The following is a 25,657-nucleotide window of genomic DNA, read 5'->3' as shown; positions in this document are numbered from 1 at the left end:
TAAAAAAAATATATACAATAATAATAAGACTTTTTTTCTAAAATAAAATAAAATAAACTATTAACAATGACTTTTGCCTCAAACTCCTAATTTCTGCTTGTTAATAGTTAGTAAGCTAGTTGTAAAGTTTAGGTATTGTACAGGATTAGGTTTATATTATATGGTCATGCAGAATATGTGCTTTATAAGTACTAATAAACCGGCAATTTGCTAGTAATATGCATCCTAATAGGCAACTAGTTAATAGTGAGAATTGGTCCCAATACTAAATAAATATTAAATATAAATATACTAAATAAAAATAAAATTTGGGTTAGTCATTTTTATTAACTTAATATAAAAAAAGTAGCCAAGCAAACGTGTGTGTGCGTGTGAACACTCACAGTCCATGGCCATGCCCACCGAGATGCACTTCTTGAAGCGGCACAGCTGGCACTGGTTGCGGGTGATTTTATCAATGATGCAACAGCTGTCATATTTGCAGGAATAGGCAGGGTGAAGATTCTTCTGTATTGTCCTCCTAAAGAAACCCTGGGAGAAGAAGAAAGCAGATTAATGCATTATTACAGATTGATTATGATTATCAAGCGGTTCAGGGGTTGGAAATCCCACCTTGCAGCCCTCACATGTGATGCAGCGGTAATGGTAGCCCGTGGCCTTGTCCCCACATACCACACATGGCTCATCTTTCTCCAGGTAGCTGGGAACATACCCTGGAACAGAGATGATCTTCACTAGAAGAGGAGGAGATGGGCTGTTACAGCAGAACACACACACATACACACCCACGCCATGACATTTCATAGACGGGATGGTTTTTATACTGTCCAAACTTTCTATTTTCTATTCTCTTACCCTAACCCTACCCCTCACACAAAACTTCCCTAATTTTTACATTTTCAAAAAACTTTTTCCTCATTGGGACCAAAAAAATAAATAAAAATGTCCACACAATGTCAAAAAGGACTGGTATTACCATCCATGAGGGGACATTTGATTCCAGTAATGTAGGGAACACACACACACACTACCGCTACAACCCTGAGATATCATTTCAACAGCACTGACTGTCATATTGTTAATAACTCCTTTTGTGTTCTGGGAAGTCATAAGCGTTTCGAGAATTACAAGGGTGAGGAGATGATAACAGTATTTTTAGTTTATTCCAAAAAGATCTGTGGACGATGTTGGACTGTGAACTGACCAAATACAGACATGTTGTCAACTTGTCTGTTTCAGAAAAATACTTTAAAAAAAAAATATACATATATTTATCGTTCTTAACAATTCTCAAAGATATTAATATTTATTTTTGATGGCTGCATTCAAAATCTGTTTGTCTCAAAACACAGTGGGGGTTATGTTTGGGCATCACAGGTGCAAAATGCTTGGGTTTAGATTGCAATCCTCACCAGAAGTGCTCTTCATAGAGCATTGACTGTTCTTTCTTTTTCTCTTCACTCCATTCGGCCACCTGGAGAAAAAGAGGAGAGGGTGAAAAAGTGTATGGTAAAATCAGAAATTATTTTCCTATTTCCATTTCACAAGATTGGCATTGCTAAATATAAAAAAAAAAAAAACTCTAATATAGACAATTGACAATCAATTTTTTGATCAATTTAATGCATCATTGCTAAATAAAAGTATTTATTTCTTTAAAAAAAAAAAAGACCTTACTGACCCTTAACTATTGAAATTTAGTGTAACATGATTTCATTATTATTTCCATTGTTTTACAGTATGTATCGTAAGGCCTAAAAGTAAAAATAGAAATCATCAAATGGAACAATGCAAAAACACTCCACTTGTCTGTCACTGGTCAGACTAACAGACAGTCCCTCCCTAAACTCACACCACTGCTTGAGCTACTGTTGCTATGTCAGGCTAGTCACATTCTTTAAACAAACACAATAATGAGAGAGTGTCAGTGAAGGACTTTCTACAGCTGTTTCTGCATATTAAGCGCAGAAGGGACATTTTAACACTATTTTAACACTACAACATTCAAACACTTTCTTTCTTCTGTGGAACATAAATTAAGATATTTTGAGAAATGTGTCCTTTTTTTGTGAGTGGAAGTCAATGGTAAACAAAACTGTTCAGTTGGCAACATTCTTCAGAACCTCTTAAAACTCACACATTTCAACGCTACTTGACTTCATCCTCAATTTATATATATATACACACATACACACACACATAACTTTCTCTTTATTTATTCCTTCCCTTTCCATATATATATATATATATATATATATATATATATATATATATATATATATATATATATATAACAAGCACTTATTATAACTATATATATATACACACATACACACACACATAACTTTCTCTTTATTTATTCCTTCCCTTTCCAGCATGCACTTATTTGAACAATGCCTGAAACTTGGTATTACGAGCACTTCTTATGTCTGTTCGCCTCTTTAAGAAGAATTGCTTTATGTATCCCCCAATTGTAAGTCGCTTTGGATAAAAGCGTCTGCTAAATGAATAAATGTAAATGTTTGGAATGACATGAGGGTGAATACATGCTGCCAGCATTTTCATTTTAGGTCAACAATCCCTTTTAGTAAGTGGGCAGAATAAATGCATGTGGTGACCACAAGGTGGCACTGTTTAAAATAATTTCACGCTGCATTATTCACCTCAGCTGACCGCCATAATTTGTTTATCAACAGTGTTGCATGACCATGTAAAACTAAAGGAACAGCAACAGACCAAACCACAAACCTGACCAAAATAAAAAACATAAGCAACACCATCCATAAACAACAACAAAAACACATAAGCAACACTTTCATGCAAGCTCCTCAGTGAACAACAACAGAAGACTCTGTCTACATGTGGAACTGACTAGCGGTGTACAGCAAACGAACCCGACACACCTCCATGAACCAGCACAGAGTCCAGATGATGTGAGGCAATGCTTGTGTGTATAGAGCTCAACACAACAACACATAGACTAGTATATACACGAGTGTTACATTATTAGTTCACTACATGAAGATAGTGCTATATTACAAATGACCAAAACATGTCAAATCTACTAAGCCTACAACATGCCTGCAAACACTGCAGATAACTGAAATACAACATATTCGAATGCAATCCCGCATTATCAGTCATGTGGGATTTGAGTTTCATTGAACACACACACACACACACACACACACAAGATATCCAACCACTGACAATAATGAAATGACTTCTCTCTATTGGATAGCACAGTATTAAGTCCAGCTGACAATCTGCCCGTACATCAACAGACACGACTGAACAAACAGAGGGAATGGGATGGATGGAGAAAGAACATTTATATTCTAACCTGTTGACATAATGGGGCTGTAAAATGTGCATGATTGCCGTCTCCCTCCTCTCGCAAAGCTGTCCGCAATCTATCTGCGGTAACAGGGACTCTGAGCTGGAAGGATGACACTTCTCTCTCTCTCTCTCTGTCACCCCATCCCATTCCTCTCCACACACTCCTCCTCCTGCCACGGCTCCTGTGCATCAGCCCTGTGAGCCCCACCTCTCCTGCATCACTAACCCTCCACTCTTCACTCATCTTCCTCTTCACTCTCTCGCTGCAAAGTGTCCTCTGCCATCTGCAGTGTTGTCATTTACACATACTTCAGATACTAATGTTCAGGATTTTTTCTCCAACATAACACATTCATGCATAAATCATCAACAGAACTGTGTTAGAGCAGTAAACACAGCATTATAAATCTTCAGTGCATCAATTAAATGCACACACAGTATGGTTCAAAATATGAGTGAAAATACTTTTCACATTTTTGTTTTGTTTTGCAATATTGAAGATTCTACCATTTATAATTTAGTATAATACTATAATACTATAACGTATAATAATATATTTAGCTTATAATGTAACAATGATAAATAACAATAATAATGCTAATATATAATAATACATTTTCATTTATTATATAAAAATAATAACAAAAACAATATTAAGTACAATAATGATGATGATGACTATTAAGGTTTGATGATGACTATTTAGGTTAAGGTTTTGGGGCTTCACACACACACACACACACACACACACACACACACACACAAAAAAAACAAAACAACAACATAAATCTCAATAAAATGATGGTTGTTAATGTTTTATTAACATGAATATGAGAATGTGAAAAATCATAAATATTTCTTATTAATTTTGTCAACACATTTGATAATAACAATAATGTTTTTTTATTGTTTACCTTATTATGCATGCAAATATACAGTGGAAATCTGGGTTCCAAATCTTTTTAAAAATGTCAACAAAATTTTAGTAAAAGAAATTATATGATTTTCAACATTTTAAATCAAATATGTTTTTATTCCCAGATTTCCTCACTGCACATTTTAAGCAGTCATCTATTTAGAAAATTAATAAAAACAAAAACATGCACAGCATTTTTTAGTATTAACAGCTGCTGCATTTCTTTGAGTATGAACAAGTTAAAAATGAGAGTTTCTATCCTCTTGAATCTCGTGGCTAAAGCTACACGTGAGCGGATGACACATCAAAGCAAAATCCACGTCAAAGTTCCACTTCCTCCTTTTTAATCCCGCACATGCTTTCGAGGAGAGAGCAGCTGAGAGACGGGTGCACACACTCAGAGTGAATAAGCCTTTAAATGCTCACTCACGCGCACTTTCTGCTAATCAAATTACAGAGGCGGAATTAAATGGCGGGTCGAGGCGAGATAGGGCGCAGGACAAATCTGCCTTTCAGGGAACCATCTGAAAATTCTCTAACTGCATAATAATCCCACAACTGACCCACAGGGCCCCTGGAACTGTGTGAGAGTGTGTGTGGTGGTGCGCATGCAGTAACTGAACGTCTGGGGGAGGGCGCGACCGTGAGGCAGCACATGTGAGAGACACGTGCTTGGACGCTCCAAATAAACACACACACACACTCTGCCTCAATGACACACACTGGTCACATACAATCCACAGACTGTCGTAATGATTCAGTGTCCTGAATTGTCCCTTGCTACACATTGGCCCCATCTGGCTTATGTACCTCTCTCTCCTGCACTATAATCTCACTCTCTATTTGTCTTATACCATTTCTAATCGTATTATCAAATCGTAAAACATTTCACACACTTGGATGAATCATCAAGCATTCTGGATTACAGCTTCTTAACACTTCTTGCTTCTTGCACATGTGTGCTGCAGTAACTCCTTATATCTATTTAAATGTTATAATAATCTATTATGTTTGATTTTATTATATACTTCAGTCTGATTGATCAGTCAAAGCACAGAGTAGTTAAATATGTATGTGTAATGACGATACTGCCACAAACTCTGTCGGAGGCAACAAACGCGGAGACGTGGATCAAAGCAACATGACGATTTGAGACCCGACAAACACAGACAGCACAGACTGGGACTTAAATGCACCGGGAAACGAGGACAATTAACAAGACACACCTGAACTAAATGACATGATTAACAAGAGGGAAAACTAGGTCACGGAGAGCACATGTGGAGAGAAACACACACAGACAGTCCAGGGGTGTGACAGATACACTGTATTATTGACCATTGTTCCTGGTAGACAATCTAGTCTATCTTATGTCTCTCTTTTCACTCCGAGGCCTCTTTCATACCACATAATAAAATAATTTAAACTCAAATCAGTATTTCATGCCCATTAAATTTTTTATTTGATAAGTTATAAGAGTGACAATTAGTGAAATTGAATATTTCATAATTATAGACATTAATAAATAATTAAATAAACACTATTATTTATATGCTTTAACACTTTAATATTTAAAAAAAAAATAAATGTATTATTATTATTATTAATAATAATATAATAATATTATAACATCTCCACTCAAATGGTTATTCTCATACACTGATATAACAATAATAAATATGAATATAATAAATACTAAAATAATAATAATAATGTTTGAGTTGATTATATTTTATTATAATATTATTATTATGTGTAGGAATAAGAGTTGAAAGCTTTATTATGTTAATTTTATTTAAGTAAAAAAAAAGGTCACAGTGTAAAATTATTTATTACTTAATTTGGTAAATTGTAAGTGTAGTATTCTGGATTATGTAGCGTCAACTCTTTATTATTGCAAAATATCCCCAGGGTTTATCAAAACAGTACTTTAAATAAAATTATATACTATGTTAATATTTTCAAATAATATTTTTTTACGAAGCACCTTGTCGTTGTAGAATTTAATAAAATTGTTAACATTACTAAATAATAAATACATTTGGAAAACTATATTTTTTCTAAAACGTCTGTTATTTGATCAGGCAGATACAGTTATTGGTCATCTCAACCTGGCCAAATACTAGCACATTAGTCAATCAAGTCAGTTCACCCTAAAATAAAAATTCTGTCATCGTTACTCACCCTCATGTTGTTTCAAATCTGTATGATTTTCTTTCTTCTGTTAAACATAAAAGAAATGTTAGTAACCTAACAGTTTTGGTTACCATTGACTTTCAGTGTCTTCAAACAAACAAAAAAAACATTTACACATTTCTCAAAATATCTTCCACAGAAGAAAGAATGTCATACAGGTTTGCAACAACATGAGGGTGAGTAACGATGACAGAATTTTTGTTTTTGGCTGAACTACTGCTTTAAGGGCAGACATATTGTATAAAAACACACAGGATAACTCACCGTGTCTCATCTCCCTCTGGCAGGTTAAGCTCCTGCTCTTTGTGTTCCATTCACCTTGATTCCATCCAGCGACCAATCACAGGAGACTGAGGTGGACACGACCCTCGCCGCTTTGCTCAGCATACGCAGGGTGAGTATCTGTCGGCTGCTATAGGACGGCTCATGGTGACATACCCCCACATGTATTTCTGCCTCTGGATCAGACGCCTTTACGCCTGTTTGAAAGAAACAGATCATTCGTCTTGAATTAGCACAAAGAGAGTCAAACAGTGAATTTCTCTAATCTAATCACCTCCGCCCTGCTCCTTTCCTCTAGAGGCTGCACCAAACTTCATTTGTAAAGCAGCTGTGACTCAGTTTGAACACACGGTGGTGCACATGTGCACCAGATCATTGTGTCTGAACTCTTGCCCCGGAGCTCAGGCCAAGCTGCTCTCATTAGAGGGAAAAGGCCAGCTGATAAATGCGCATCCCTCACACCTGTGTGTCATTTTTCCATTCTTGCTCTGAAGCCGATATAGCTTCACCATGCAAGGTCAATAAATCTGCCGTTTCCAAGGCAACCACTCGGCCTCTATCTAATTATAGGAAAGCTGAACTGGGTTATTCCATAACGGCTGACCTCAGTGTTTAATAATTCAGCAGATCATTCCATCTTGGGATTAATTTACTAATTTCTTAAAAATATCTTGGAGATTTGGTTTGTGAAGGATGTCACACTTTCTGTTCTTTTCTCCGTCTCGCTCTCTCTTTCTCTGCACTGACATGCATTATCACCTGCGTGTCACACCTTAGGATCTCACATTCTTAAACAGCCAATAAAAGCACCTCAATCTGAATCAGTGTGATATATGAAGTCGTGACTCACATGACGGCACCCAAGACAAGATCAGGCACGAGGCGCCCCCTGAACACAAACACAATGACCTGCTGAATCTCTTATTTTAGAGACTCTGGCTTTAGATTAGTCAATCTACAATACAGTAAGCAGAGTTGTGGAATTGTGGAATCCAGTCATCAAAATTGACTGTATGATTCGGAGCGTCATGGAATTTGCCAAATTTTGTACGAATAAATCAAAAGTACATCATTTCACTTAAATCAGATCACGAAATGGGCTAGTGTCTATGAATATTAAGCCGCAAAAAGGCTTTTAAAAGGGTCATATGACATAGCTAAAAAGAACATTATGTTGTGTATTTGGTGTAACAAAATGTGTTTATGTGGTTTTAGGTTTAAAAAAAAACATTATTTTCCACATACTGTACATTATTGTTTCTCCTCTATGCCCCACCTTCTGAAACGCGTCGATTTTTACAAAGCTTCATTGGTCTGAAGCGAGGTGTGCTGTGATTGGCCAGCTCTCCAGTGCTTTGTGATTGGCCGAATACCTCAAGCATGTGATGAAAATGTTACTGTCACAAATCTGTGCTCTTAGAAGATAAGGTGCATGATACTGGAGCGAGCTTAGGGGTGGCCGGCGGGCTTGACTCAGGAGTGGCCGGCAAGCTTGAGAGTGATGTGGCCACCAATTGGGAGCTAAGGATCAGATTGGTTTGGGAAGCTGGAAACGGAGGATGGATGGCAGATTTCAGTGCTGTAGAAACCCACTTCCGGGCTTGGGGACGCACAGGAGGATAGGTATGGTCGGGCCCAATGGCCAGGTATGTGGAGGATCTAAACATGGGGTGAGCTGGCGAGGCCCAGTGGTTTTCAGAAGGCTGGATAAGAACGACTTTTAACTTCTCCAACCTCCTCTACTTCAAAATTAGAGCCATTTAAATATAGGATGAAATTTATTAACTATAAATTTATGAACTATATTAACAAAGAAAAGTCAAAAATGGGAGAACGACAACGAATATTGTTCTCATTCAGTCCCAACTGAAAACAGGCACATTAAAGAGGCATCGGCCCAGCCCACTTGATGGGAAAGCTATATGAATTCCTCCACATACCTTTCCAGTGGGCAACCACCCTTTCCCAGGCAGCACAACCGGTCCTCAGCCCAATCCATCTTGTTCTTGGGCCCGTTTGTCTGTCACAGTTCTGTGCTCTTAGGAGATAGGCTGATGACACAAGAGTAATCCAGCACACAATCTTTTAATTCCAACTTCAATTTAGGAGAATAACCAGGAGACAGATAAATCAAAGAGCAAACTAGACATGATGGTAAACGGACTAAGACTAAGGGAGAACTGAGGAATTATAAGCAAGAACCAAAGGGAACTAATGAGATTAATAAACACAGGTGGAAACGAATGAACGCTGATTAACTAAATGGGAACAGGAAACAAACCAAATAAGGACAGACAGGAACTAAACAGAAACCAACACATGACAGTTATGCCCCTTAACATATTTGGAAACACACAGCATCTCCTGGGGGGTATTCTAGAAAGCAGGTTATGTGACATACCCGGGTATGTTTAAGAGTAAGTAAGCGGATAACCTCAACTTTCGGTTCAAAAACGGAGGTAACTTTCAGGGTATGTTAGTAGTCATAGCAACTCACTCTCTGAACTTAACCTGCTCCGGAGCAGCTTCTGTTCCAGGGTTAGTTCACTTCAGCCAGCCTTCAGTGGGCGTGACAGTGCACAACATTATATAATATTACAATATGTAATATAGCCCATTATATATATATATGTTAATGAGGAAGCGCTAATATAAATAATAAATAAGGTAATATATTATTCTAATATGATTATTTATTTTATTGGCATATATAAGAGTTATCTGTATACATTATAAAACAACACTATGACAAGGTAATGTTTAACTTATATATATTTATTTATTTTATTTTATTACATGTTATATTATTTCACACATGGAGCGCCATTTTCTATAATGTCTAAATTCTAAATCAAAATACATATCTGATATGACTTAATATATAATTAGTATTAAACAAACTATATAATTCATATTCTCAAGGATTAAACGGACAAAAAAAATTAAAATGATTGCACAACCATCAATTAGGTGGCGATATGCACCAAGCATGTAAACAACTAATGAACAAAAGAAGAAGAAAGGAACAACTTGGCGTGCTTTTTCTTAGCGTCCGTTTCTATAGTGACATGTTGATTCGTCGCTCTGTTGAGAATGTCTAGAGTCTTAACCAGGAACATGCTCTGAGTTGAATGAACTTACTCCCGGACGTGTTTTTGGAACCACATACCTCGAGTAAGCAAGGTTTGGGGGTAAATCAACTGAGAGTTCAGGGTTTAGTTCACGGTAAGTTAACCCTCTTTTCTGGAATACACCCCAGGACATGGCGCTGCGGTAACAATACTACAGCGAGAATAAAAGTAAGGCCTTCTTTCTTTGAGTAAACTTTTGGGCGGTGTTTTGCAAATCATCCAACACAGTGACGTAGACATGTATGTGCGTGTTTATATGAGGTGCTTTGGATGAGTCTTAACTTTTAGAAAGAATATCAAGTTTTCAAGTTTTAAGTTTGCTTTATTGTCAATTCTTCCACATGTACAGTACATACATACAGAGAATTGAAATAGCGTTACTCTCAGACCCTTGGTGCATAGAGATAACGCAAACAGTAGAACACTAAATACAGATAATAAAATATAAAGTACAACTATACAAATATACAAATAGATCATGTAAAAAGAAAGATAAGTAAAGCAGCACAATGGCACATGGTACATAGAGTGCAAACCAGTGAAGTAGACAGTGCAGATATAATGATTGTATTGCAAAAGAGCTTATTCAGTCTGATGAAAGTGTCAAAAATCTCAGAGAGCAGATCTTTATTTAAACTGACAGAAGAGGTAGTTGAATGAGGTCAGTTAACTGCTGAATGAGGTAGTGAGCCTCATTTGCAGATATTTGTTTGCAAATATCTCTTTGGGTTTGAGACTTTACGGATCTTATATGCATGAACAGCTTGTAGCACTCCAGAGACAAAGGAACACTTGAAATTGCATCATATGACCCCTTTAAATTTGAATTTTGCGTGTTTCTGTGTGAATCATACAGTCTATGGTGTGAATGAATGGCTCAGACGCCAGGTTTTGTTTACTACACAAACTGAAGTGCGTGTGACTCTCCAGGTGTTTCCAGCATCTGCCCTCTCACTAAATGAGGACATAAACACATGTCCAGAGCTGCTCTTAGAGTCACTTTATGAGCATTTGATCATTTCATTTTAGAAAAACTGTCATCATATCACACAAACAAAACTCCATCAAGACAAATGTATTACTTTTGTACAGAATATGCCTTATTGTAATACTACAACTACTACTAATTCAAATATTATTCAAACTTTATTTTTTAAGGAATATTCACTCATTTTTTCTTCCATGTTTTAACAGTACATGTGCTGTGCCACATTTTGTTTGCAAATTACTATTAAATTACATTTCATGATTTCAAGACATGCTTTTTGATTAATAAACTTTAATTTAACCATTAAAATGGAGTCCAGAAAAAAAAAAAAAAAAACAGAATCCAGAAAAATTTAAACGGAAAAAAACAGAATTTGGAAAAAATAAAATTGATTTTATAGGGCCCTAAGTATGCATTATGAATATGACTCATTATTTTATAAGTGTTATTAAGAATAACAATAAAAATAGTTTTTGATTAATTATAAAATATCACTAATCATGAACACTGTAAGCAATTCTTGGGGCTGGTACAAAATCTTTAATATACAAAAACAACAACAACAACAACAACAACAACAATAATACTAATAATAAAATAAAAAAAATACAAAATCTTTTTATCTTATAATTCAGACTTCTAGAATTGTGACATATAAACTTGCAAGTTGCAAGATATAAGATATAAACACTAGATTAGGGATCAATTCTGACTAGTTGCTTATCATGTATATTACTAGCATACTGGCTGTTTATTAGTACTTATTATAACAGCATAAATTGCCTCCAATTAACACCAGTACTTGAGTGAATACTGAACAGAATTATTTAAAGGTTGATTTTTTTGTATTAAACCCCTTAATCATACTCCATACCAAAACTTAACGTATTCTTAATCACAATAAATTAAAACACTTAACAATATTAAACACCAAACAAAAGCAATATAACTATTAAAAAGCAGCAAACCGGGTGTTAATTGAGGCAAATGTCATTTTAAATCATGTGGCAGAAGCAAGCTTTTATTTAGACAAAACAATTTTTATTGTTAGGCTATAGGACTTATTGTTTTATTTCGTTCAGCCATTACACACATATTGTAAAGAATTCAAGTATCAACCTGAATGCTATAAATAGTTTTATTCAACAAGCTACTGTAGTTGCACTTTTCCCATTCAATAGTTCTGGTCAATAGCTTCTATCGTCACTCTAATGGAACAATCTGATTGTGTGTGTGTGTGTGTGTGTGTTTATGTGTGTGTGTGTGTGTGTGTGTGTGTGTTTAGCATGCATCGTAACAGCCTTGGCCACAGCTGCATACATAACCTTCCCTCAGGAAATGTATTCTTTAAATCTGATTGATTCAACCATAGAGCCTTAAACACACTCTGAACATTCTGAAACAAAAAAAAAACTAGCAGCAATTCAGATGACCACAAAGTCCTGATTCAATCAGCTAAATTGCTATTTGTAAAACCAGTAACAAATTAAGCAGACCAAAAGCAGCTTAAATTCTGTTGCTTTCTGAAACAATTCAAGTACAGACAGGGGACATACATTTGTATACAGCACATGCACACAGTCCATATGTCTAAAACAGATTTTGGCAGAAGAGGACTCTTGGGATGCCAAGAAAATGACTGGATTTGCAAAACAAATTGACCTCTCTCATTTCCTCCCTGGTGAAGTGGACCACTCGCCCCATTTTCTATCTCTCATTTATTTATTAATGGGGATATAAAGCAAGCAGAAACAGGAAACCAGCATTGTGTGTTTAGAATTAAATAACAGAAACTCAAATAAGTGCCTTGAGCACCGAGTCTGTTTCTTTCGCTATGATATTGTGGGTATTATTCAGGAAATGCATGTCTGGGCAGATTGTCTTCAGTAGTTGAAAAGTTAAAATTAATGTCAGCAAAGTGGCAGATTTGTCAAATACACTTTAAGAAGATGTTTTTTTTTTTTAACTCTGTACTTCATGTTTTAAAGCACCGAACCATTAAAAAAGCAAAGTCAAACACACTGACTGGGACACTTGGTCTCTCCCTCTCTCAAAAGTCTAGGACAATTGTGGGATGAGTCTTTCACTAAAGCTAAGTGAAAACAAGACAATCAAATTGAAACTCTGAATACCTAAAACTATATTTTCATCTTAATTTTTCCCCTATGCAAGTAAATACAGTCCTAAAAGCTGTTAATGGCCCACAAAAGAGGGAATCTAAAAGACTATGTTGTGGATAGGGTTGGGAAGCGCTAGACATTTTCTGGTTCCGGTTCCGATTCTGGTTCCATTAAAATCATTAAACAACTATTAAAAAATAGTGGTAAGGAAAAATGCACAATGATCAACTACTCAATTCTCAATACTGTTTATTACTTACTGTCAACTTAATTTAACGGTTGGCAATGTCAAAATTCAACATATATTACAGTATTTACAAAATTTCCAGTTCTGATTCCTGTTCCATTTAAATGAACTATTATTATGTTTTTTTACTATTTTACCTTCATGGAATGTAGTGTTGCTGGAAGGTAGTAAGTAATGTTGAGTAATGCTAGTCCATCAATCACTCACACTTGGTATGAAATTTACAGTTATCTTGAGGTCAGCTTTAACATTACATCCCTCACGATGTTTGTGCTTTCTAAGTATGATAAAAAAAAGAAAACGTGACAGCTGTCAGCCGTTTCATTTCCTGTGTGGTTACAACTGAATTGTTTGAGACACCTCAAAAATTACTTGTGGTAAGAAGAAATTTCTAAACCCCCCCCCCAAAAAAAACCCCACAATTTCTATCTATTTACAAAAGCAGACGAAATGAGATTCTTTGAGAGACTGGCCAACCGAAGCCCTTAGTAAATGAGAGAAGTCACTGCCAGAAAGTAGGCCATGGGAATTTCCCAAAACTGAGCTGTGTATTTTGCATAAAAACTTTGCATCTGCCCCACCAAAATCCTCATTTATGGGATATTACAGTAAACAAACACTGTCTACTATGATCAAAACAAAAGCTTATAAAAACTTTGCATCTAATCTGCTGAAAATCAGATATCAAAACAAAAGCTTCTCGACTATAAAATGTTTTTTTGCATTACCTATACGAGGAGATATGATGACAGCCATCTGATCAGCATACAAGTCTCACTTAAAAAACTAAGCCACTTTTATTAAGTTGCAATAGTTCATTCGCATAAGTGCTTTAAATAAATAATGTACCTAGCCACAGTTTTTAAGGGGTATTTTTGAGTAGGTTCTTTAATGGTTAAATGTATTTATTATTCATAAAAATAACAACATTGTGTGCAAAATGTCCCTTTGAAAAGAAAAGGGATCGTATGAACAAGGATTGATGTCGGTATGTAATTCACTTCTATTTTTTCCCTTATTCCTTCTGTTTTATTTATCTTTCCATCCTGTCACACATATTTTTACATACTTTGATGTGTGAAATAGGTGTCACAGCAACCCTTCTATACAAAAAAAGGACAGATATTCCAAAAATGACTCCAATTTACATTATATTTCTACTGAAATACTGATGCAGTATCCTTCTTTCTGTAAAAAGGATTAAAAAATACAAATTTGATAAAAATATATATATTTGAATGTCAAAGATTTAAATGTCATCTATGACACTAAAGAAACAGCTAGGAAATCTATTAGTCATGATTGTATTTTTTTTACTGACAAAGAAGAATATGGAGTCAGCAGCTCCTTTTATTCATGTCTTAAAAATGAAGTAAAGCTATACCAACATTTATAAATAACTCTGTATCCAATTGAAATCAATGACCAGTTGAAGCCATTAAGGACTTTAAGGCATGCCTGATTTTATCTCAAAACTTACTGAATGACTTTTTAAGCATCTGGCAATGATGCCTATGTGAAACATGCAGTGAGCCAGAAGGAAATGAAACTACCCATGAAAACTAGTCTTTGGGCTAATTTGGGTACATTTACATTCACGAATGTTGATTAATGTACACTGCCCCTTTTTTGTGAAAGAGCATGCTGATGTGTGTGTCACGTGCTTTCAATGGCTCAGTTCCTCGTCAGGCATTCGTCAGTGCATAGAGTGCAGCTGGTCTGGTGACATACAGTTTGAGATGTAAATGTGCCTGCCAAACTGAAATGTAAATCAATCAAGTCATCGTCTCTGAAGTGCTCTAGTGTGGGCGAGTATTGTTTTTAAAGTCCAGGTAAGCTGGGCAGGGGTACATGCAACACAAAGTACAGAGGAGAAAAAATCATCCAAAACAAAACCAAAAAAACCTAAATGCAAACCCTAATAAAGAGTGACATATCTAGGGCCCTATAAAATCATTATTTTTCCGTTTTAAATGTGCTGGAATCCGGGGTTTTTTTTTCTGTTCCGTTTGAATTTTTCTACACTGTTTTAATGGTTAAATTAAATTTTATTAATCAAAAAAGGCCCTGTGAGATATGTTTTATTTCTTTCTCAAATTCAGTTTTATTCAAAAGCATCTCTTAATTAATTGATTTTATTTAAAAAATATAATTCTATTAATTTTTTTCCAGAAATAATTTTGTGTATTTACATTTTTCTGCTAATTAAATTTTGGTAAATAATTTTTCTGTTAAATATTCCTCTAAAAATAATGTTTTAATAATAATTTTATTAGTAGTAGTAGTACTATCATTACATTAAGCAATATTTCTGTCACAGTTTCTTCAAGTGAAACTGAACTTTTATTTTGACGAGTTGCTGTGAAAACCTTTAAATTTCTGTTTGTATATATGACAATAGTTTTACTCAAAAGAAAATGCCCATGAAGTGACTCTCTGGAGATTGTTTATATGTTCATATATTGAGGCTGAAAACACCACGAGCGTCACATGCGCTTCAGTATCTGTGTAGTAAACGAAACCGCGCGTCTGCGCCATTCATTCACACAGAGACATGCAGGATTGATATTTAAATAGTACTTTTTGCAGCTTAATATTGACAGACACTATACCATGTTTTGATTTAAGTGTACAAACCTACTTTTGACGTATTCATCCAAAATTTAGCAAATGTCATGACATTCCACGTTATACAGTAAATTCTGCTGCTTTTATGACGGGATTCCAGTCCAGTCCACCTCACAGAAATCATAGAGCCCTACATTTCTGTCTTGATTTAATATATTTCAAAAGTAAGAGTGGAGCTGAAAATGACTTTTCTTTCTGACATTTACCTTTTGAACTTAAAAAATATATATATAATTAGTATTTTTTTAAACAGCTTTTTTTAAACAAGATCAATTTATTTGAAAAGCTAAATTACAGAAGAAAATAAATAAGTGGTTATTAAAAAAAGAAAAGAAAATGGTTAAGAAAAAATGACAATACTCAAACTATTCTTTTAATTAAGTCTTATTATCTTACATAGTTTTGCTATATAACATAGTTTTTATTTTAATTATGTTTAGATATTTTTATTGGAAACAAAAAAAAATAATTTTTTTCAGTGTGAATTCTTCTAATGTGCCTTACAGACCGAGTAAAACATTCTTTACAAGGCCTTCTTAAACCATCAAATAATCTACTACTTGTTACCGTGGTAACTGTCCTCCTATTTGGCCTTCAACAACAAGTGAAGAACAGAATATTGTTGTTTTTCAGAGTGATTATTTCAGGTACTGGCAGCTGAGGTCAAGAGGGTTGAAAAAAAATGAATGAAATGTATGACTGATGCCCTCTATGTGCTGTCGATAACAACTGTGTGTCTTCACTGTGACTGTGAGTACTTGAATCCTTGCATGAGTCAGAGCAGCATGTAACATTCACAAGGAGGCAATGTGACGAGCGGGATGAAGAATCTGATTTATCCCTGAGCCCAGCTGACAACCAGCAACTCAATGAGACACTTGCGACTGCAGTATGCATTCACTGTGAAACACCTCATGGCTTTCAATCACGTCATATAAAGACCTACTGTGCACTTTAAGACTGCTCTATTAATTGTATAGCAAATGGCAAAAACAACTTTCAGTATGATCAGTATAAGAAAATATATGCTGATGTCAAATAATACATTCTGCAAAATGATCGTGGCTGATGCATATAGCTATGGCAAAGCTAGAGGAGATTTAAGGTGGAAGAAATCACCAGTTCAAATGTCTAAATCCAATCATGTTGTGAAATGATTCATCAGCCCACCCTCATGGCACTCCAAACCCGTATGACCTTTTGAGTGTATGATGATGATGACAGCATCTTGTATTGACCTTTAGCATTAGGTCATGGAACTAAGCTGGATATGGATCATAACCTATTGCTCAATTTGAATTCCAAATGAGAAATGCCATAACCAAACAATGACAATGAAACCGTCATTTTTCGTACCTGTATAAAGAACTTGAGAACAAAATAAAACTGTCAAAGGTTTGAGGTCAGTAAGATTTTTTTATTACAAGAAATTAATATTTTTATTCAGCAAGGATGCTTAAAATTAATCAAAAGTAATAGTAAAAGAGATTTATAAAGTGATGAAAGATTTCTATTTCAAATAAATGGTTTTTAAATGTATACTAATCAGAGAATCTTATTATAAGATTGTTTGTTGGCTTATGTTTTTATGTGTTTGTTGGCTTATGTTTTTATGTTTACCTATGATTATGATTACCTGCCAAGAGACCGCGGATGAAAACTAGTCCCTGGCTAAATTCGGTAAAATGCATGAAATGGAAACATTTTTGTTAAAATTGTGCATGGTCCCTTTTCAAATAAATTTTAATAAATAAAAAATAAGCAGCAAAACTGTTTCTTGAGTAAATAAGTATATTAGAATGATTTCTAAAGGATTATGTAACACTGGATGTTTCAACTAATGCTGTGAAAAATAAATTGCTAAATAAATGTTTTAAATAAAACTATGACTGTCAATATAATAAAATAATGAATAATCTTGTGTGTATTTTGAAAGCAAAATGAAAACTTTTTGCCCCTAGTTTGAAAAATGAATATTTTGAAAAGCAGAATGTGTGTATTTTTTTGAAAGCAATATTTTACTCCTTTTCTCTCAAACTTTTTGCCCCTAGTTTGAAAAAGTAGAAATATTTAACCTGACACATACTGTACAGTGCGGCCTTATTTCCCATCAGGTTACAGAGTTGTGTAAGAAAATTTAAAGTGTTGCATTTGTGTCTGTGTCAGATCACGTTAAGTTCAAGTAAATATTGTAAAAGACTCACATGTTTTCACTGTGTAAAGGAACACATTCTTACCTTACCTTGATCTGCAGTGCCAACTAACCCTAAAGTAAATCTGCCATTGAGTTTCTGTTAGCTAATGATGCAAAGGACAAATCAGATTGTCCAGTGTTTGAATTTGCACTTACAACAACCCCTGATCCCCTCTGAGTCTACAAAACACAGGCATTAGGTCCATGAGGTCCATGGCACCAGCAGGCTAAGCATTAGATTTAGGGTTTAGCTGGGGCTTAGCAGGACTGTCGTTCCTGGGGAAGAAATGGAGAGCATGGGGAAGAGGAACCTAGGGAACATAATCTATCAATAGGTTCATGCTTAAAACCTTCTAAGCAAATGTATAGATGGGCAGGAGTTGGATTTAGGTCCTCTGGCTATATCCCAAGAGCTCCCGAGAGGTAAAAAACAACAGAACCTAGGTTGCACAATAAACATCGGAATCACAGCCAACATGTTCCATCACTTATTATATACTGCAGAGCTCCTACAAACCCCACACAAAGAGGGCAATATATATTCTAAAATATATTCAACAATATAATTAAGAATTCAATCAGAGCTTTATTTCCCAGGGGCAAAAACAATGAGGGTTTTTAAATGACTGAATCTTAATTGCGGTCACAGCATTAAGCTTGAGCAAAAAAACTGACACTAAATACAACTAAAAATAGTTGTACATAATGACAAACAGCAGTATTTATTGAGGAAGAAGTCTTCCCTTATTCCTCATTTTACACAAAGAAATGAAAATGAGTTTTGATGAATACTAAATAATAGCCTACTGTATATAAGCATTTTTGACAAGCTGAACACTAATCATTTCATCTTTATAATAGTCAACATAAACCATTACTGTAGGTGATAGCTGAATATGTCAGAGCTTTATCAGTTTGGCATTTACTATATAATAAAGATCATTCCTTCTGAAGTTCAAAAGTGCCATGATGATTTTTCCTCTTTTATTTTAAAGTGGAGATTATCTTGATGGTGAAAGTTCACATACTTACTGGTACACTTTGGTGTTTATAGCACTAAAGAGAAAGACACTGTATTCCAATAAAAAAAAAAAATATATATATAATATAATAATATATATATATAAATATAATATATATATATATATATATATATATATATATATATATTAATTTCTGCAAACAGAAATGTGTAAAAAAATTGGGAGAAACTTTGAGCATATTAAAAAAAAAAAAAAAAAAAAAAAAAAAAAAGCATATTAAAAAAAAAAAAAAAAAAAAAAAAAAAAATACAGACTGTGCCAATGCCATACTGGAAAATAAAAACAACAACAATAAAAAATAATAATAAATGTTACCTTAAACAGCAATTTCTACCTAATTTAGCCCATATAAAAATAAAAATTAGATCAATTTTTTTTTTTTTTTACAAAATTATTATTCAGAAAGGATGCATTAAATTGATCAAAAGTGACAGTAAAGACAGTTATAATGTTAGAAGATTTCTAATGCAACAAATGCTGTTTTTTTTAAGTTTCTATACATCAAAAACAAATCCTGAAACAATTATAATTAATATATTTATGTTGATTCAGTAATGTTAAATAATATTTTCAACTTAAAGATAATAACCAGTCAATTACATGTTACTTTTTTTAGGTTGCCAGTTTATGAACAAAATAATTGTTAGATTTTATATTTTAACTGCAGGATTATGCAGCATTTTAACACTGTTGTATAGAATCATCAAAACCACATTCCCTGTCTCATGTGTCTCTCAATGTCTGATTGGATGTTTGATTCAGATCACATTAGGAGCATATTCACACTTTCCTTGGCAAAAACACAACTCATATTTCTGCTAATTAGTGAAAGTCTAGTGCTGTTTTGTACAGTACACAATATTCTTACTCTAGAAACACAGTATAGCAAACAAGGTTAAGGGTCAATACAGATCAGTGCACAATCCAGTGTAAATGGATCTATAGGGAGATATCAGTTCTCTGCAGGGACCTTGATGTACACAAACCAACACTAAATTCACTTCACTTTGAGCAGTGCGGTAAACAACCAAGATGGGTTTTCAGTCCTTTTGTAGCCCCTGTTGTTTCTGTTTTTCAAAACAGTGTAGCTTTTCCTATAACAAGCTACTTTTTAAGAGAAGTAGTTCTACAAAGCTGATTTATGTCATATTATATTGTGTACGCAGCTCTAAAGCTGAACAAACTGAGGTAATAATCAAACATGTGCTCCTAAAATATCCTCTCTCTTTCTCAAAAGTGAAATATAGGAAAGTCTGAGTCATTTTAGTGAAATAGTTTGTTCATAAAGTTCAAATAAATGAACCGTTCAAAAAGAAATGAATCACCAATTCAAGCCTCTATATAAACAATATCCCAAATCGATACTCATTCAACCAAAAACCCTCATGCATGCTAGCTTAGCAAACTAAAGCATGAAAGTATATTCGCCAACAGTGCTCTTTACACATGTGATAACTGCAAAGAGAGGAAGTGGTGCACTAAAAAAACAAAACAAAGAATTTTTCTCTGTTCAAAATGGAATGAAATACTAACTGAACACTTACTGAATAGTATAAAGAGTATACTTTGATGCTGTTTTTGAAAACTGTAACTGAAAAAACTAGCTATATAATATGTGTAAACAAAAAAGCAAGTAAAAATCCCATTCATTTTCTCCATGGGAAAACTGATTTTGAGCGATAATTAATAAACCATGCGCATGGCCATGATTCTGCAAAGAACATCACAGGCACCTCTAATGCCACAGGCTATATCAACATTAATCTGATATATATTTAAAATGAGCAGTTTTGTTTTTTAAATGCTCTCCGTCTATAGGTTTTAAATACTTTCCATTCGTCCACACTAACACATCTGAATATGCCTAGTCCTAAATCACCTTATTGCATATCTGTAAAATGCTCACTGAGATGATACTGAAAGACTAGACATAAAGATGTTCTCACAATATTTTAAACATAGTTGAGTGTTTGAAATAACTTATTTTTGTGACCAGACGTGGTTTCATATTACAGAATGATAGTATTATATACAGCGATAAAGGCTATGTTGATAAGCACTGCATTATAAATATATTTTCCTTATTAAAAATACCCAAGATTGCATGAAGAGCACAGATAAACCATAAGTTTCATTAGTTAAAATTTCTCTATCTCTGCTGTGCGTTTTAGTGATGTTTTATTAACAAATTTCGGGAGGAGCATGCACAGATAATCAACCTGGCCAACCTCATCAGTAATCATCAGTAATCACTTCATCTATTCAACCACTATAAATAATCATAGCAGCCTTACCTTCATTCTCTCACATCCAATCACCGCAAATATGTCAGAGATAAAATTATTCCCGGACTACAACTCCTTCTGCGCGAAGTGGACAGTTGGGGTGAATTATGTACCGGTTTTATTACATTCAGCGCGAAGTGGACAGTAAAAAAAAAAAACTTGAACAGTCTCGCTGCTTTGTTTGCTGTCATGTGGGCGTTTACATGCTGCGAGCTTCGCGATGTCTATTATAATATCAAAAGCGCGTTCAGCACGTGGGCGTGGTCGCATTAGATATAATGAAGGGAGACGTGAAAGACTGGACATCGCGTTGTTTTCATATGGATTACTTTATCACAGAATATTTGTTTTCGATAAGACTCGCTTAGTTTAAAAGTAAATGAAGATCACGCAGAACTAAGGCGGCAGACAGCGCACTCTGTTTGTTTTCTTTATTTTGTAAATGCACAAAGTTTTGTTGTTATTATGTGTGTATACAAATAAAAGTAGACCCTTTACAGATTCAATTGATGTATTGCTCTGATCTGTACGATGAAAACTGAAAGTGTAATTTAAGTTATTTTCGGGGTTATCAGAAGATGCCACAAAACGCTTATCCACATTGATCGACTCCAGAGGGTTAAAGGCTATCTAAGTGGAATCCAATTTTTCCACAAACTCATATACGGTTCACCCTCACCTCAAATAGCCAATTCACAGACCTCCCTGCACATCAAAGGCATCCAAAGAGTCCATCCCACCCGTCCAGACACCAGGTAACCTATAACCTTGGTAATACTGACTAAATGTATTTCCACCCTCGGTACAGATTACCTTTCTACCTTTCTACCACCCGCACGCTTGACGCCATGTTCATCCTGGCTTTTTTCGGTTTTCTCAGATGCTCTGAGCTTGCCATCACATCCAGCTTCAACCCAAACATTCACCCCACTATTTCTGATCTAGCGGTGCTGGATGATGAAACCATATCTTACTTCATAAAGCAAAGAAAGACAGACCAGACAAAGAAAGGCCACTTTGTTTTCATTTTCAACCTCCAGTCAGCCATACTCCCATGTAAAGCCCTCCTAGCCTTCCTTCAGCTCAGAAAATCACAGACCAAACTCCCATCTGACCCTCTTTTCACAGACGACTCCAACCGCCCCGTCTCTCGTTTCTGGTTTCAAAAGCACCTCAAGTACGTTTTGCTCCTAGCTGGTACCCCAGCCGATAATTTTTCCAGCCATTTATTCCAAATAGCCGCGGCAACCACAGTGGCCCAAAAAGGCTTCTCCCAGCAGCAGATCCAAGCACTCAGTCGCTGGTCGTCTTCAAAAGCTACATTCGATCGGACTGCTCCCATTTCAAGGAAGCCCACTGAACCCTCATCAGCCGACCCCTTTAACGCCAGCCCATCCCTGTTCACTTGAACTCCAGTCCCACCATAGCCACCGCTTGGGGCAGTGTCTGCTCCCGCAGGAGCCTTTATCTGTATTTCCCCACTGCCGCAGCAGTGACTGCTCCCACAAGACCTTTATCTGTATTTCCCCACTGCTGCAGCAGTGACTGCTCCCGCAGGGTCCTTTATCTATATTTCCCCACTGCCGCAGCAGTGACTGCTCCCGCAGGATCCTTTATCTGTATTTTCCCCCCACTGCTGCAGCAGTGACTGCTCCCGCAGGATCCTTTATCTGTATTTCCCCACTGCCGCAGCAGTGACTGCTCCCACAGGGTCCTTTACCTGTATTTCCCCACTGCCGCAGCAGTGACTGCTCCCATAAGACCTTTATCTGTGTTTCCCCACTGCTGCAGCAGTGACTGCTCCAGCAGGGTCCTTTATCTGTATTTCCCCACTGCCGCAGCAGTGACTGCTCCCATAAGACCTTTATCTGTGTTTCCCCACTGCGCAGCAGTGACTGCTCCCGCAGGATCCTTTATCTGTATTTCCCCACTGCCGCAGCAGTGACTGCTCCCACAGGGTCCTTTATCTATATTTCCCCACTGCCGCAGCAGTGACTGCTCCCACAGGGTCCTTTATCTGTATTTCCCCACTGCCGCAGCAGTGACTGCTCCCACAGGGTCCTTTATCTGTATTTCCCCACTGCCACAGCAGTGTCTGCTCCCACAGGACCTTTATCTGTATTTCCCCACTGCCGCAGCAGTGACTGCTGCCGCAGGAGCCTTTTTTTCTCTTTCGCACTGCCACAGCAGTGTCTGCTCCCACAGGACCTTTATCTGTATTTCCCCACTGCCGCAGCAGTGACTGCTGCCATAAGACCTTTATCTGTGGTTTCCCCACTGCCGCAGCAGTGACTGCTCCCGCAGGATCCTTTATCTGTATTTCCCCACTGCCGCAGCAGTGACTGCTCCCACAGGGTCCTTTATCTGTATTTCCCCACTGCCGCAGCAGTGACTGCTCCCACAAGACCTTTATCTGTATTTCCCCACTGCCGCAGCAGTGACTGCTCCCGCAGGATCCTTTTTCTGTATTTCCCCACTGCCACAGCAGTGACTGCTGCCGCAGGGTCCTTTATCTGTATTTTCCCCACTGCTGCAGCAGTGACTGCTCCCGCAGGGTCCTTTATCTATATTTCCCCACTGCCGCAGCAGTGACTGCTCCCGCAGGATCCTTTATCTGTATTTCCCCACTGCCGCAGCAGTGACTGCTCCCACAGGGTCCTTTATCTGTATTTCCCCACTGCCGCAGCAGTAACTGCTGCCGCAGGAGCCTTTTTTTCTCTTTCGCACTGCCACAGCAGTGACTGCTCCCGCAGGATCCTTTTTCTGTATTTCCCCACTGCCACAGCAGTGACTGCTGCCGCAGGATCCTTTTTCTGTATTTCCCCACTGCCACAGCAGTGACTGCTGCCGCAGGAGCCTTTAGCTCTCTTTCCCACTGCCGCAGCAGTGACTGCTCCCACAGGAGTCTTTTCTGTATTTCCCCACTGCCGCGGCAGTGTCTGCTCCTGCAGGACCTTTATCTCTCTTTCCCACTGCCGCAGCAGTGACCGCTCCCGCAGGAGTCTTTTCTGTATTTCCCCACTGCCACAGCAGTGTCTGCTCCCACAGGACCTTTAGCTCTCTTTCCCACTGCCGCAGCAGTGACCGCTCCCACAGGAGTCTTTTCTGTATTTCCCCACTGTCGCAGCAGTGTCTGCTCCCACAGGAGCCTTTATCAGTGTTTCCCCACTGCCACAGCAGTGATTGCTCCCGCAGGAGCCTTATCTGTATTTCCCCACTGCCACAGCAGTGACTGCTGCTGCAGGAGCCTTTATCTCTCTTTCCCACTGCCGCAGCAGTGACCACTCCCGCAGGAGCCTTTTCTGTATTTCCCCACTCTCCCACCACTGTATCCTCCCACAGGAGCCTTTATCAGTGTTTCCCCACTGCCACAGCAGTGATTGCTCCCGCAGGAGCCTTATCTGTATGCTCCAACTGCCGAAGCAGTGACGGATCCTGCAGGAGCTTTTATCTGTATTTCCCCACTGTGACAGCAGTGTCCGCTCCCACAGTATATGCTCACTCTGCGTTCAGGCAGATGCCAAGCTTGTAGCCCACCCCGGACAGGAGGGGCATACCCCGGGTTTGGGAAGAATTACCGAGCTTGGAGCCATCTCCTCGGACAGCACGCCAAATACGCATACTATTCTTCTCACTTTATTATCTGCAAGGCGAACTTGTGAATTCACCGATAACTAGGGATGTAACGATATTGACGATATCGCGCTATCGTGGTGGTAAACGTGTCTCGATATCGTCGTGGTTGGGTTACAATATTAAAAGGACAGATGTCCGTCAAAAAGCAAGAGGAATAAACACAGTCCCACGGAACAAATCATTGTTAACTACATAGACCATGATCCTTTGCGCTGCGTTGTCACAACAATCGTTGTTAAGCCAATAGGATTGCACGCTGCTAGCTGTCCACACAAGCTCACAGCAAGCCAGCATGGCCGACAGCAATACTTGTAAGGATGAAAACAACAAAACCGAAGTTGAGATTGTGCCAGCCCCTGCAGCTTTTAAATCAGATCTCTGGAAACATTTTGGTTTCGCCGTGTCAAAAAACGCAAAAGGAGAGAAGGTGGTGGACAGACAATGGACTATGTGCAAGCACTGCCACAGTAAACTGCGATACAACACAGGAAACACAAGCAACATGCGAAGTCATCTGACGACCCATCATCCCGAAAAGTTTGCAGATTCTCTCACAAAGAAAGTCCTGTCCGGTCAAAAAACCCTGAAGGAGGCATTTTCAAAAACTATGCCACACAACAGCGCAAGGGCTCAAGAGGGGAAATCACGAAGA

General features: G+C 37.1%; 1 protein-coding gene and 1 pseudogene across 7 annotated transcripts in view; one reads left to right on the top strand and one right to left on the bottom strand.

The window, feature by feature from the left end:
• The window catches only part of LOC109084036 (thyroid hormone receptor alpha-A), a 45,529-nt gene that overhangs the window by 8,164 nt on the left and 11,708 nt on the right, over positions 1-25,657 (bottom strand). The window contains exons 2-6 of one of the 7 annotated variants that reach the window (XM_042719982.1): positions 8,674-8,784; positions 6,716-6,930; positions 1,413-1,474; positions 613-734; positions 384-531 (exon numbers count right to left, since the gene is read on the bottom strand). In XM_042719982.1, coding sequence (XP_042575916.1) covers positions 384-531; positions 613-734; positions 1,413-1,474; positions 6,716-6,765 — 382 coding nt within the window. In that variant the 5' untranslated portion in view covers positions 6,766-6,930; positions 8,674-8,784. Of the gene's footprint in view, positions 1-383; positions 532-612; positions 735-1,412; positions 1,475-3,343; positions 3,717-6,439; positions 6,477-6,715; positions 6,931-8,673; positions 8,785-25,657 lie in introns of those variants that run through there. The other 6 variants (XM_042719986.1, XM_042719987.1, XM_042719981.1 and 3 more) reach the window with 6 other exon arrangements.
• Positions 8,372-22,729, top strand: LOC109078136 (annotated as a pseudogene).

Source organism: Cyprinus carpio, chromosome B3 (genome assembly GCF_018340385.1).
Source record: "Cyprinus carpio isolate SPL01 chromosome B3, ASM1834038v1, whole genome shotgun sequence".
Classification (NCBI taxonomy): domain Eukaryota; kingdom Metazoa; phylum Chordata; class Actinopteri; order Cypriniformes; family Cyprinidae; genus Cyprinus; species Cyprinus carpio.
This window is presented reverse-complemented; position numbering and strand designations above follow the sequence as displayed.